This window comes from Camponotus vicinus, unplaced genomic scaffold (assembly GCF_025532165.1).
Source record: "Camponotus vicinus isolate PSW18456_S1 unplaced genomic scaffold, iyCamVici1.0 SCAF_1, whole genome shotgun sequence".
Taxonomy (NCBI): Eukaryota; Metazoa; Arthropoda; class Insecta; order Hymenoptera; family Formicidae; genus Camponotus; species Camponotus vicinus.
The window spans coordinates 14,303,640-14,319,698 of NW_028141945.1; the positions used below are offsets into that span (position 1 = coordinate 14,303,640).

General features: G+C 32.9%; 1 protein-coding gene across 1 annotated transcript; it reads left to right on the top strand.

Annotated features, from left to right (window-relative positions):
- Positions 1-8,088: 8,088 nt before the first annotated feature.
- Positions 8,089-10,824, top strand: LOC145973394 (uncharacterized). Its single transcript, XM_083102733.1, has 4 exons — positions 8,089-8,207; positions 8,586-8,904; positions 9,125-9,750; positions 10,257-10,824. The coding sequence occupies exons 2-3, from the start codon at positions 8,791-8,793 to the stop codon at positions 9,410-9,412; spliced, it is 402 nt and encodes a 133-aa protein (XP_082958859.1). The 5' UTR covers positions 8,089-8,207; positions 8,586-8,790; the 3' UTR covers positions 9,413-9,750; positions 10,257-10,824.
- Positions 10,825-16,059: the final 5,235 nt, after the last annotated feature.

A 16,059-nucleotide genomic window follows, 5' to 3' on the forward strand; every position in this document is an offset into this window, starting at 1 on the left:
TGTGTAATCAAAGTGTACGCGAAGTAAGATGACGTGCGACGGGCATCCGAAAGAGTTTCGCGGCAGATGCGCAGCTTGCAAAAAAAAGTGTATAATGACGTCATAAGTCAAACGTGTATATTCGGAAAAAATATAATATATATTTAAAAAAATAAAATCCCAGCTCAAATTTTAAATATAAAATTTTATAATTAAGGAAAATTATTTTTATTGACTGTAATTATCTATAAGGCATTTTTTATCGAATTCCGGAGGAGGGCGCTTCTTCCAGTATTTTCAAACAGTTGATCTCATAATTAGAATGTTTTAATTAATCAAAAATTGGCGCAATTATTAATTGTAATATTAATAAATGTTTATAAATTTCAACTATCATCAAAATTCGTTCATCCGTGTATTTATATTAATTTAAGCAAATGTAGAGCGCACATTATCCCGTTTTACTCCATATATTGAATATTTCGATTATATTGAATATTTCGTCAATAGACTGTAAATTAAATGATTTATAAACTTTATATACGACGTATGGGGAGAAAAAAAATATAAATGCGTTTTAGGAAAAGATCGTCTTCGATGAGTAACTTCTATGTAAGCGAGTTACAGTTTTATTCGTTCGCGACATTACGTTTCTGTGACACGAAACGGTCTTATTGTGGCGCGCAGGAGAGAACTTATGTAATCTCGCCGAACAGGAAAAGGCAGCGGGAAACGTAAAAGGGGGATGGCGCTTACGCCACTGCGGCGATGCTCTTTCTACGTCTTCGTCGCTTATCGCGTGTACAGTCCGATTCGCCTCGCGGTCTCCATGGAAACCCGCGGAAAAACCTATCGATTCTCTCTTTCGAGAGACTCCTCTGAAAGAGAACTCTTTCAAGAATCCCTCGGTCCTGCTTTCCGTTCCTCTCTTATCCCATGCTGAATCTCTCTCGCGTCTTCTCGCCGAGAGGAGAAGCTTTTTCCACTTCCGTCGGCGCGTCCCTCGCGGCCAAGAGGAAGTGCGAGGACGAGCGGGAGGGAAGAGGAAAAGAGCGAGAAGCGGAGAGCGTGGCTGTGTCGTTAAAAGAGGTTTATTTCGCTAATAAGACTGGACCTCTCCTGTGCCGTGCTTATTGAAACAATAAAGAATCACCCTCGCACAGGTGGAGTGAGAGAACCCTTCAAGATGGCGCCCCTTCCTGGTCACGCCAAGCGGATATGCCAAGAATACGTGCACTGGCTGCAGAGTGTCGCCTGATCAATTCCGATGGATTTATCGCTGTGATATTGCGGTCCTCTCCCGCACCTTCCTCCCCCTTGTACTTCACAATCTGCCTCTACAATCCTCGATCGACGTCCTCTTGTTATGAACAAGCGCTCGAAATTATGTAGTAGTGATATATACGAGCTTCGAGAAATGTATCACGTTTTACATTTTTTTACTTCGATATGACATGTATACATTTATAAGCTTATTGTCTGTCACAACCGGTGCTATAAATGTGTTATGTCTATCGAATTGTACTTGTTGATGGGACATAGAAATTAGAGTTGTGACAAAAATTATAATAATTTATTAATGATACCTCTTTCTTTCTCTTTCTATAATCGACGCGAGATATCCTTCACGAAAAATTAATGGATTAAAAAAATAACGGATAGCCAATTTGTGATATTAACTTTGCGGTATTTGAGCGCCTCATGTAGTAGAGAGAAATTTATTGGTTATCGGCTACTCTCGCTTCTCCTTCGTGGCATCGATAGTTTTATTTCACATCTACTTTTCCCTTACTCTTTCTGTCATTTCCGTAGATTATTTGATACGCCGCTTTTTTTCTTTTTTTGAAACATTAGATACACAGTTGCAAAATTTTCTTGCATAAAAGCGTTTTCGTGCAAAGATCTTTTCTTCTCATAAAAATATCAAAGAGCAGAGATTAAAGTTTATCGCAATATATCGCAAGATAACAAAATCGGAATCTTTTTATAAAATTTTCATTGAAAGATAAAATTTAATAAATTTTCGCGATAATCTGAATGCATAAGTTTGCAAGATTTAAATGCAGGGATGTTCTGCTTGTCTATTAAATTTCACATCTTGTTAAACATTTTCTCTTCTACAACTTTTGTCACACAATTATTCATTCTGTGAGTAGTGTTAAAACTCTTGAGGTTGCTACCCGCAACAACGAAACTTTTCTGTACAGATGAGTTTTATACTTTGGGATCCCACACGAGATATGCTCGCGGAGGATGGTGTGTCTGGTTGAGAATCGATAGAGCTCCTACCGAGACTACCCCGCGAGACACGAATTCCCGGATTCCATGTCGCCACCCCTAAAAACCCCATCTACCGAGCGCGACCCCATCGCCCCCGATCCACCCCTTCGGTACTCCTCGAGGCACCGTATTACCTCTGGACGAGAGGACTCTGAGCATGGAAAGAGAGGACGACCGAGAGGAGACCGACGGAGAGGAGGGTTACATAAAGAGCCAAGAGAGTTGAAGCGAGATAGATCAAGAAACGAGAGAGAAGGGATGGCAACAACCAGGAAAGAGAGGGGGAGAGGACGAGAGAAGGAAAGGAAAGGGCTGGAGAGCAGAGCGTGAGGGCCGAGCACAATGGACCGCCTCGGAGATTCGGAAATGTCGAGACCCACGACCCTGAATAGGAGACGGATGAGGACCTTGCCCCAGCTGGATCGCAGGACAATGCATCCTGGAAGACGAATGTTAACGCCGGCGATAACGTGGTTTAATGTAGGAATGGATGGTTTTTCGGGTCTCCTGTCAGCATCCGAGCCGGATCGTGTGTTACTCTATCGTCCCTGAACTTTCATTCATTAACGATAATCTTATTGAGAAAAAGGATTCGCTCTCGATGTGCTACGGTGGATTTGAATTCATAATAGACAATTCTTACGTAGAAATGCAGGTCGAAATAGATAAGAGAAGTGAAAATATATAGTAAAAGTACAATTTTATAAAAAAATTTCCAACGTTGCTAATATGCATGTTAAAATTTAGATTCTACAAACGATGAGAAATTGTCGATCGTCGAGACATGCTCGATAATCTTCGTGTCGAAAATTGAATACGTTGAACGTAATAGCGCAATTTGTCCTAACAGGGATACCACCCTTATTTGTCTTCTTATTTTATCGTCATGGTCGAACGCAACTTTATTCGTAATGTGTTTGAATAAGTATCATCGTTTTGAGCAAGAGCGGATGAGTCTCTTTTGCGGCACGTGCGGCCTTAACTTACGACATATAATTGTACGTAATAATAGCATATCGTCACGCATATATCTGTAATTCTATCTACCTCACGCTAAATATGGAACGCAACAATTACAGGATCATTACCGATAGGATTATTATCAAGTGATCAGTTATGGACAATAATTGGATTAATTTGAACTTTCATATTACAAAGGAAAATTTGTAATAATCTATGTACAAATAAAAACGTGTAACTTTCGTATATACATTTTTACTGCACTAAAATTGTGTCGAAATTGATAGGACTTTGATTATAATCATCGCGAAATGCGTAGGCGTTGTCGAAAATTTACAAAAAACTTGTATACATTTATTTTTCGGATGTTTTATTTTAATTAAACTGATCGTAACATCATTCATTTGAATACGCCAAACACGTGCAAAATAATTTCCTCATACTTTTATATTCTGTCGTGGTCGAGGGTACTTGGGCTTAAGACGTAACGTATATCTGATCGGCTCTAAGTCTTCCGAAATTACCTTCGGTCTCTATCGATCCTTAAATTCACGATTCACGATTCAAGGCGCCTCTCGGCAATCTCGGCGCGGGCATATGCCGCGATATTATAGGGCGAAAACGGTAAATGGCTCTAATAATGCGAAATCTCGACGGCCATAAATACGAGCGGGCGATATCAGGCCGGTGATCTCGGTGGCATGTCCAGTAGCTGCGTTGCCGTGTCTCACGGCGTTGATACCGTGTACTGTGTGTGCCCTATACACGATACCCGCGTGAGTACCGCGGGTACTCACGGCAAGTATGTGCACCGCTTATCATACTGCTCTTGCAAATGATAGGTATACGGTCTTTCTGCTCTTTATATGATTACGTGGCGGTAGTAGCGATGTATCCCGAAGTGAAATACACGATGATTCGATCGAACGACATGCCTTCGATATTCATTTTAAGTTCTTTTTTCAGTTACTAGCATATCCAGCCTGCTCCATTCATGTATTTTTCAGCATTTTATTATTTTAGTCATTATTATATGTATTATATTATTAATATTTATATAAATAAATATGTATATATTTATACACATATGAATTAATAAAAATAAAATAGGAATAATATACGCCGTGTCTTTTATATTTCATACAAATGGTAACAGATTTATGATAACAATTTTTCATAAATATGTTCCAAATAATGTTTATTTAAGTATATAGATATTTTTAAGATTATTTTTTCAGCAGCACTGCTCTTATTTTTTAAATCTAGAAAATCAAATTATCTACAAGTGTTTTAAATAGCTTTTATTTTTTTATAATCGTCATTGCTTTTGTAATCGTATTCGTCATTGTATAATACGAGTTTTATTCAAATAACATTTTTATTTTTAAAAACATTATTTCTAATATTTTTTAATAATCTTTACATATTTATATATATGTATAATACATTATAATATTATAAATATTTTTAAAAACTAAAAACAGCTTGCATTATATTTATTGGAGTCGGTATAATTTTTTCAATAAAAATTATCAAAAATTAATAAATGTCTTGAGATATCAGAAAATTAATAAAGAATGAGAGATAATTAAAAGTAAAATATTGGAATTAATTAATATAAGTTTAGAATTAATTAACTAACTAATGTTGACTGTTACGTGCTCAAGAAAGCAACACAAGCGGATTTAGTTACTAACAATTAATATATTTATTTTTCAATCAGCGCTTGATATTAAAATAGCTGTCAAACTTTAGGTAATTTTTGATGACAATTTTTCAATATATTCTTGTAAATTCCAGAAAAGTATATTATAATTTTAAAAGCAATTGGTATTAAAACAAAAATTTAAAATTTAATATATTTACTATATTGATATATTTTTTTGATATTTAATATAATAATTTGTTAATATACATATTATACATATATATAAACTTCCTTAATATATTCGAGTTAAATAAGCGTATTAAAATACACAAATGTCTTCGTTTAATGATAAATTTTTATCGATATGAAATAAAATAAAATGCATATCGAGATAATTGTTCTGCATCATGAAAAAGAGATAAACGATAAATTTCGATATTTTCAAATAATTTAATATACATTTAGAATATCCATCCTTTGTAAAAGGAAATAATTTAATATACATTTAGAATATCCATCCTTTTTAAAGGAAATAAATTATCACACTTACATATATTAAAAAAATTTTCATTGAAATCATTTTTATTTAAATCTCTATTTCTTAAGGTTTTACCTAACATTATTGCTAAATTTCTGTACCTTTATTTGATTTTTCTAAAGCATACATAACGTGTATTATATATTCTCTTACATTTTATAAGCTATTAGTCCTAGATGATACATTATTTTTTATTGTCATCTTTCATTATTATAACTGTCATTATTGTAACTTTCATCATAAATAAATGCGTGATTACTGAAGAGACAAGGCTCTCTATTGTTGCGAAGACAATGAAAAATGAATATATTAACTTGAACTTGAGGGTAGCTGGGTTGGCGAGGAGGGAAATATGAGGTAGACACGATACTAGACAGGAAGAAATCGCATGTACATCACGCGTACAATCTCGTACGCATCGCACATGCTTGCATGAACCTTCCACAAGACGCGTTACCGCGTATCAGGTTGGAAAATAGCCCTAAGATATGTATTTCGTTTTCTATTCCCGCACGAACGTATCTTCTTAGAAAGTGTGCTAGTTTTGTAGAAGTGTAATTTCGTAGAAACAAATTAAATACAGGACTTGATAATCTCAATTTTTTGCCTAATGTGAAATCATATTATTTTAACAGAAACGTACATGACTCATTTTAATGAAGAAATATTATTTTAATCACAGATACCAACAACAATTTTTTAATATCTCTTTTAGGTATCTTCATGAAAATGCAAAAGTTTTAAAATTATCATCAAACGAATAATAATTAATATTAAATGTATAATTAAATGAATTAAAGATTTAATATATATTAAGTTTTAATATATATTAATTGTCAAATAATATTAATTAATTGATATTAAATGAATATCAATAATTTTCAAAGATTGCAGTTTTTCTCCTATTCATCATAAGGCATTCGAACAGCTGATTAAAGCCGGTTAATATGACAATTCGCATTAACGTATTGTGGCTTGTATTTCAAGTCTTGGCCTACATGATAATTTGTTCGTTTGTTTTGCAAATCGCACATATACGCGATGTCATAAATAACATTAAACGCGACGTTATTTACGAGCGGTTCACCGGTATTCCTTTTCGTGAGGAGGGACAACCTCGAGGTTCTTGCGTGTCAAGGCAATTCTTTCCGCGGCCGTGATAAAAGTACACGCGCGTTACGTTCTTTCCCCGCGAGCGCACACACCACGAAGACCACCACCATCATCAGCACCACCACCACCACCCCACGAAGACAATCTCGACGTCTTGGAAAGCGGGGATGACGTGTCGCAGTGTGGACATCATTCGGAGGGTTGGAAGGGCACAGGGGCTGTGGCGTGTCCGGTATCTCGTCGTGGGATCGCGAGAGACATTTCGTTCCCCCCCCTCTCCCCACTCTTCGAGTCCGAGGAACCGAGCTGAGGCTCAGGTTCCCACAAATGACCATCGCCGCGACCAACATACACGGGTCGGCACGAACACGAAGTCAATCCCACCCGCCATTCCCATCATCCCTTTGCTCTCCCTCTCCCCTTCTCTCCTTTGACCGTCCACCACCTCGCTGTCGGTGTTCTCTTTCCCTCCCCTCTCTGGATCCTACAGCTACGTAATATTACGTCCACGCAGATGGAACGATAAACGAATTTATTGCGGCCGGACGAGAGAAGAGAGAGCGTGTTTTTCCTGAATGTTAACTTCGTGCCGTTTAGATGCGATACATCGCGTTTAGCGAATGAAATTGTCGATGATACCGAGGTAAAGAAGATGGTTCAGCTCCTATACTTCCGATCATCGGATATCGGTCATATTCACAGCCGATGTGATGCTTTTGTGAGATATTGATATTGGTGTACAATTTTTTTGCCATGTTCTCGTTTTTCAGATCATTGCGGAAGTCAAATCTTTCGAAGCTTGGCTGGGTCAGCATCAAGTGGAAGCGAAAAAAAGCGAAAAGACTGAGATGTAAGGAGAAGACTTTAACAAAGAGCTCCCTCGTGGCGCGAAATGTTATGTCTGAGGGACCCCTGAGGTTCTCCGGTTCGATTATGCGTTTCGATACCAAAACAGCATTGACAAACACACCTCGCACGCTTCATTCTGTCAGCTGAGTCAATCAATACGCACCATGCTTATAATGCAAGACTAATTCAATCCCGTTTATATTTTGCGTGACAGAATATGAAGAACAGTAATTTAGTGTCTTGACAATTTCTCGTATTTTATCTTAGGGTTTTTAAATATTCTTATGCATATAAACTTTATTAATGCATATTAATCATTTTAAATTAAATGATTCTTATTTTAGAAACTCTAAATATAATATGCAGAAATGTATGGATTAAATTATAAAGAGTTATATGAATTATAATATTTCAATTCCAATTATGCATTTTTTTTTATACAGAAACGTTTAATATAATATTGTATTAAAATCATGTATAAACTAATTTACATATTTTTGTATATTATTTAAAATACAAATTACTTTATTAAAAAAAATTAATAGATTAATTCAATTACTTGAGTTTATAAGAATTACATAAGGATATAAAAAGTTTAAGAGAAAGATAAATTAAAACTGTCAACTGTCACTAAATCAACGTTCGTATTTTGTTATATAAAATATAAATGCAAATAAATGTGTGTATTATTATATAAAATACACAATTGTACAAATGTAAAGAAATCATAGACTTGTAATATAATATACAGAAGAAAGAGAGAGAGAGAGAGAAATCTGTAAAGGAAACTAACAATTAGTGCCATCTGTGATGTGTATTGATCAGCAATTAAAGTGACATGTAATTATATTTAATAGAATTTATTAATTATATATCTCACAATTTTAATATCAATAACATGTTTTATTCTGTTTTATTCACATAATATTTAAAAAATAAAACAATTAAATATATGTGTTAAACTTTTAAATATTAAAAACAGTCAAAAAAATTAAATATTGAATTTTTAAATAAGTATGTAAAGTACCAAAAAAATTAAATATTGAATTATTGAATATTAAAAAATATTAAAATTTGGTCGATATGTTATCTGTTCTGCATTAAACTCCAATATATTAGAACTATTTTATATGAAATACATAAATTTTAAGATAAAATGGAGATAATTGATTTAATAAAAAATATTAATTATTTATTATAATCTATTTAAAATTATAGGTTAAAATTTTATAGCACGCTTTTTAATCTATTATCGTGTGAATGACATTATCAACACCTCATATACCGACGAGTTACTGTTAAAGACGATCAGCTATGGATAAATTTTCGACAAGATCAAATGAGCTCGATAGAAAGGGAATTCTTAAAAGTTGTCTGTTTTATCAACAAAGACGAATATTAAATTATAGGATCAGAGAGAAGAATGAGAGGTGTTATGGCCCGCTTTTACGTGATCCCTGAAAACGATACGACCTTCGTGGACATTAAAAACATGGACATAAACTACGAAGCCAATGTCCACGAATGTTCTCAGAGGGTAACATATAATGTGTATAATTTTTGGTTTTGTTCCGTGCTGGTTTTGTATGTGCACGAAATGCCGGTAACACCAGTGCTATATAGCAAGACGCTTAATAAATTTTTAATATAAATGAGTTTTGTGGTTCTCTCTCTCTCTCTCTCCCTAAAATAAAAAAATATTTTCATTTATTTTTATTCTTTATTATTGTCGTTGTTTAGATTTATTTTATTTACAGATAACAACTGAAAATATGGAACATAAACAAGATAACGTATCATCGCACTCTGAAATTCATGAAGAAAACATGATCAATGTACAACCCATTGAAAATAAAACTCCTTTAAGGAAACGAAAGAAACATGAACACGATTTGGATACAGCTTTACAACTTCCGACCAAGTATGCTTCAACTGCAAGCAACGATGAATGTGAAGAATACGGGAATATAGTGGCCAAAAAATTGCGACTGCATCCAAATAGAATTCGACGTGCCGTGCAAAATGATATTATGAGTATTTTTTAAAGGCAGATACCGGATTTTATAATCAACCATACTTTTCTTTTCAATCACAACAAAATTATTCAGCATATGTCCCACCCCAATTAAATCAATCTAACTCTCTTTCGCAAATAAATGTGGCAACAAATGTACAACCTTACTCTACTTCTAATCGATGTATACTCAGATCAGCTCGAGCCTCAGACTGGATCGAGTTTAGCATGACAAGATTCCAGGCGGACGAAGTAGGAAGAGATTGGTTTCCCTCGAACAAGTCTCTGATTACGGCATGTGAATCTGAAAGCATCTCGGGATCCTGAGGATTCGGGACCTCATTGGCGAGTGGATCGGCAAAGGAAACGGTACAATAATTTTAGTTGTACAATAAATTTATCATTCCTATCCGTAACTTTTGATGTTAATATCTATTAAACAAAGCGTTTACGGGCATACCCTTAGAGGAAAATTTTTTCTTGTTTTGAGGTCCTAAATTCATATTTTAAGTTAAGACATTTAACCCTAAAACACCCTGTATATATGCTTAATATCCACTCTGATTTAACGTTCATCTTATTGTTAGTATCAAGATCTATTAAACTAAGCAATTAAGAAAAGCATGATATATAGCTATAAGTTTCACACAGATATTTTTAAATATAGAACATTTTTCTACCTGCGTGTATTAATCTTATATTTGTTTTCGAATTTTAATTTTTTGATCTAGTTAACAATTTTTTGATCCGTAATTAATTGTGCCAAGTGATTTATCCGCTTCTTTGTGTATATCAAGTTAGCCAATTTTGTAGCAAATTGTACAATTTGTAGCCAAATTTTTGCGACGTAATATTTTTATTTTTACAATCCTCAGGTGTTGGAGAGGATGAGAGGGGGCGAAAACGTCGTCAAAAACACGAGGACTAAATGAGATACTCGCGCTCGGAGGAACAGAGATGGAGGGTGTTCTGCGCGAGCCGCGGCGAAGCGAAGGCCGTCTCGAGATCACGAAATTGGGCGCCAGATACGGTCTTTCACGTATCAGTTCGCTAGACGCCAAAATAACGCGAAAAACACTTGCCTGATTCGCCACGGGCCGACTAGCTCTCCTAACGGTAGAAAAACAGGGTCTATGTAAAATTTAATTGTTTTATACGACGAATCGAAGACAGTCAAATTTGCAGTTATGCGCACATAAAATACTTTTCCTCTTCAAATTTGTCAAAAATTTATAAAAATAAAGTGCTAAAAGTGCTTACAAGGGGCATCGATTAAGCTCTAATGTCATTAAAAAATAAATTTCTTTCTATTTTTTGAGTTGGATTTATATGTACTGAAAAAACTGGATCTTCGCACTTTGCCGTTAATTGTAAAATGTCAGCATTCTTATTAAAACTGAATGTTTCTAAATCGAAGTAAACGATCGCTAAATTATCATCCGAATTACGAATTCCAATATTTAGATTATTCTGCAAAGTTAATGTATTATACTTAAAGTCCCATGTTTGATTCATATGTAATGCCTTCTGGCAATTCTTTCTTATTTCTAATACACAATAAGTGCAGATTTCTTTTTTTTGAGTAATAAACGTTTGTTTTTAAAAGAAGAAAAAATGCTTTTGCAGCTCTTTTAGTTGCTTTTTGAGTTGTGATTTTTTTACAAAATTTTCCATATTTTTCCCAGGACACATCTTTAATTCTTGAGCGAGTGTCTATGTATTTTAATCTAATGTTTTTTTGACTCGCAGTATAAGCTGCGGGATAATCACGATAGCAATCAATACAGTGTAATCAAGATAGCAACATTTTTTGCACAATTTTTTTGACACTTTGTCTTTAATGCTAATCTTTTCAATGACACGAATTGACACCGATTGATTCATTAGATATACATGTTTTGCACTTGTATTTATATATTATTAATATAATATTATACAGCATATTTTAATATATGCAAAATGTTATATCTGATAAATGCTCAAAGTGAATGTGTATATATTTTATGTTAAAAATATATTCTACTTTTAATTAATTCTTTTATTATTTTTATTACATCTGTTTCTCATATTTTATTAGTTTTGGATTTATATCTTCATTATATGTATAACATGTAGAAACATGTTAAATCAAAAGAATACAATCTTATAATACTCATATCTCTCTGTTTATTCTTAATAAATGCAATTTCAAAAGTGATAACATTATTTTTGTAAGCATAAAGCAGATTCAAGCAATAAAATATACACTTTAACAACATTTTCTTGCATAACAATTTTTTAATTATTCTTTCATGAATTTGATATCTTGTTATCATGTTGCTTTGTCTTTAATGTCAATCTTTTTTAATGACACAGATTAATCAATTCATTAGAGGGAGATTAATGTAGCTTATCTCGAGGGCTTTCCAAAACACTATAATAAAGTATCTCTTCATTGAGTACTTTTCGAGTTATGAGGCTTGAAATAATTTCTTAATTTTACATAAACCATAAAATATCTAGTAAAATATTCATTTTTCGATTATCTTACCTTAATATTTTTACGTACAAAATAATGAGAGGAATCAATTGGTGTAAAGAAAACACATAGTTATTTTAAAGAAAAAATATGTAATTGTTAATTGCAAATTACATTTTTTTCTTCGAAACAATTATGTGTTTTCTTTACACCAATTGATTCCTCTCATTATTTTGTACATAAAAGTATTAAGGTAAGATAATCGAAAAATGAATATTTTACAAGATATTTTACAGTTTATGTAAAATTAAGAAATTATTTCAAGCCTCATAACTCGGAAAATACTCAATAAAAAAATACTTTATTATAGTGTTTTGGAAAGCCCTCGAGATAAGCTACAAGAATATGCAATAAAAACTGGAGGGTTCCATTTCAAAAATTCTAGGTGGCCTTGTCGTGACCTTGGCGACGCCATTCAAGGTCAAACACATGGCGCCAGTAAATAGACCTTTTTACACTCTACAACTTTTGTTTGAAACAATTTTTTGTAAAACTTCTATTTTTTGTGATATTTCGAGGTTCCGACTCTTTCGAACACTCCGTATGCCGTAGCGATGTAATGACACGTTTCCGACCCCAGGTTCATTTGCAAAAAATGATTCTTATGGTGCCCCCGACAATCTCTGAAAATTTGACGATTGAACTTCCGAACACCCTGTATATATTCTTTTATTATATTTATGATATATACATATATAGGGTGTAACTAAAAAAGCGCCCACGGAGCAAATAGTGTTATTCCTGAATAAAAATCGAGTCGAAAATTCCTGAATCATTTTTTTCTATAACGCTTAAGAGGATGCCGAAGTTTTGTTTTACTGATAAAATAGTCATATTTCATTTTTGTCCGAAATCTTTTTATTAGTTGCACAGAATAATAAATGTTCCTCCACGATTAAAGTACATACAGAAACAAAGCGGGAACCTCCTGATTTTATGTTAAAAAGTTAAAAAAAATTGAAAAATCGTTAAAAAATCAAAACAATATTTGCTTAATATAAAAGTTTTGCAATTTGTATGTACAAAATAAGATAGGTTCCCACTAGAGATTGTATGAAAGAATATAAATGAACTTTTAGAAATGAGTTTAGAAGCCTAATGAAAAAGATTTCGATAAATAAATCAAAATCTTTTTTATTAGGCTTCTAAACTCATTTCTAACAGTTCATTTATATTCCTTCATACAATCTCTAGCGGGAATCTATTTTCTTTTGTACATACAAAGCAAATATTGTTACGATTTGACCCCAGAAGCCGAAAAACTATAATTTTTCAATTTTTTTAAAATTTTTAACATAAAATTAAAAGGTTCCTGCTTTGTTTCTGTATGTACTTTAATAGTGGAGAAGCATTTATTATTCTGTGCAACTAATAAAAAGATTTCGGACAAAAATGAAATATGATATGACATTTTATTGGTAAAACAAGACTCCGGATTCCTTTTAATAAAGCGGTAATTATTGAATAAAGTTACGCCCATAAGCACCGATTTTTAGCCTCCTTGTCGAAATTTTCTTTAAGGAACCGCCTTTAACGGAAGAAATATGATTTTTAATGCAAAATAAAGTTTTTTGCATTATTACGACGCATTAGAATATTGCACAATAGCAGCATGACATAGCGCCGTAGTGGAGGAGCGCTTACGCATACTACCAGGCGCGCAGCTGACTGACGTGCGCCCGTCTAAAGGTCGGTGCTCATTGGCGCAACTTTATTCAATAATTACCGCTTTATTAAGCATTATAGAAAAAAATTATTCAGAACTTTTCGATTTTTAATCAGGTATAATGCTATAATTTTTTTTTTCAATCTGTAACAGTTATTGCGGATGGTTTGAAGACAAAAATCATTCGATTAAATTGCCTTTTCTTTTAAAAATTGATGAAAAAATGAAGATTTACGCCACAATTTCCTGCCTTCTATTCTTTTCTATTTGTGCACTGTTATGTTAGTACTATTAACCTTCAAATGCAAAATATTTCATGCATTAATATTAATAGTCATTAATATTAATATCTAGATAAAATGTGCACACTATATCACCTTATATATAGTGATTAGACGGCATAAAAGATTTAATGTTAGTATATATCGGATGTAACTGTTAATGCTCACATATATAATTATAAAAAAAATATATATATATATATGTATATATACTGATACTGACTATATATATTTCTTTATGTAATGGAACAAATTTACAATAGTTACAATAATTTATTTATAAAGTCTTCCGGTAAGTAATTTTATCTTTTCAAAGTTCCTCAAATACTAGAAAAGAGTAATGTGCATTAATTATAAATAGAGGATTTCTATATTTTAATAGGAGTTTATATTGTTATTATTTATTTGTACAATTTAATGATGTTCCGTATTACAACCTGCTGTAGCTGATTTTGCCGGCTAGATATTTAATGTACCAAACCAAAACCCATTTTTGTAATTGCAGCGCCTAAGTGTAAGTGGTAGCGCCTAGCGGCGGCGATACAGTCAATCGCGGTGCACACGACGCAGTTAGCTTTGCAGCCGCTAGGTGCGGATATATGTATCTACATGTTGTTGATGCATATGCAGCATATACTGGTTTTGCAGATTGCAGTTTTTAAATATAAAAATTAAAAAGTATACATATCATAGGCTAATTGCAGACGTACATATGTGCTATTAAAGTCACATTGAACACCCGCAACGCGGAATGGCACTGCACTGTGCTTAAGCCGGAGTGACGCGACGCTTACGATTTTCGTATTTTTAACTATGTTCCACCATTTTAAAAAATTTGAAAAAAATGTATGTTATAGTGGACACTTAAGAGAAATTTTCGTAAAAATTTCAAAATGGTACCTCTAAAATATCACCCTCAAAAAAAATATTCAAAAATTCAAAAATTTTTTTTTGGTGTTTTTTTTGGCAAACATTTTGGAAATTTTTTTTGTTAATTAGTTTTATTAGTCTACATAACATATATTTTTTTCATCAAAATCGGTCAAGTGGTTTTCGAGAAAAATACATTTTTTGATTTTACTTTCTCCCTCCATAACTCCTAAAAAAATGAATTTTTTAAAATAATATTTGGTGGAAAGTTTTATCATATTGGTACTAACTTGTGACATTAATGTCAGCTCTGTATGATCAAGGACAGATTTTACATGCTTACTCCGCTAGGCCCAATTTGTTCCATTATATAAAGAAATATATATAGTCAGTATCAGTATATATACATATATATATATATATATATATATATATATTTTTTTTTTTCTTTTTATAATTATATATGTGAGCATCAACAGTTGTATCCGATATATACTAACGTTAAATCCTTTATGCCGTCTAATCACTTTATATACGGTGATATAGTGCACATTTTATCTAGATATTAATATTAATGACTATTAATATTAATGTATGAAATACTTTGCATTTGGAGGTTAATAATACTAACACAACAGTGCAAAAATAGAAAAGAATAGAAGGCAGGAAATTGTGGCGTAAATCTTCATTTTCTCATCAATTTTTAAAAGAAAAGGCAATTTAATCGAATGATTTTTGTCTTCAAACCATCCTCAATAACTATTACAGATTGAAAAGAAAAATTATAGCGTTATATCTGATTAAAAATCGAAAAGTTCTGAATCATTTTTTTCTATAATGCTTAATAAAGCGGTAATTATTGAATAAAGTTGCACCAATGAGCACCGACCCTTAGACGGGCGCACGTCAGTGAGCCGTGCGCCTGGTAGTATGCGTAAGCGCTCCGCCGCTACGGCGCTATGTCATGCTGCTATTGTGCAATATTCTTATGCGTCGTAATAATGCGAAAAACTTTATTTTGCATTAAAAATCATATTTTTTCCGTTAAAAGCGTTTCCTTAAAGAAAATTTCGACAAGGAGGCTGAAGGTCGATGCTTATTGGCGCAACTTTACTCAATAATTACCGTTTTATTAAGCATTATAGAAAAAAATAGTTCAGGACTTTTCGACTCGATTTTTAATCAGGAATAACGCTATTTGCTCCGTGGGCGCTTTTTCAGTTATATCCTGTATATATATAGATATTTTTTTATTATATTTATGATATATACATATATAGGGTTAAACTAAAAAAGCGCCCACGGAGCAAATAGTGTTATTCCTGATTAAAAATCGAGTCGAA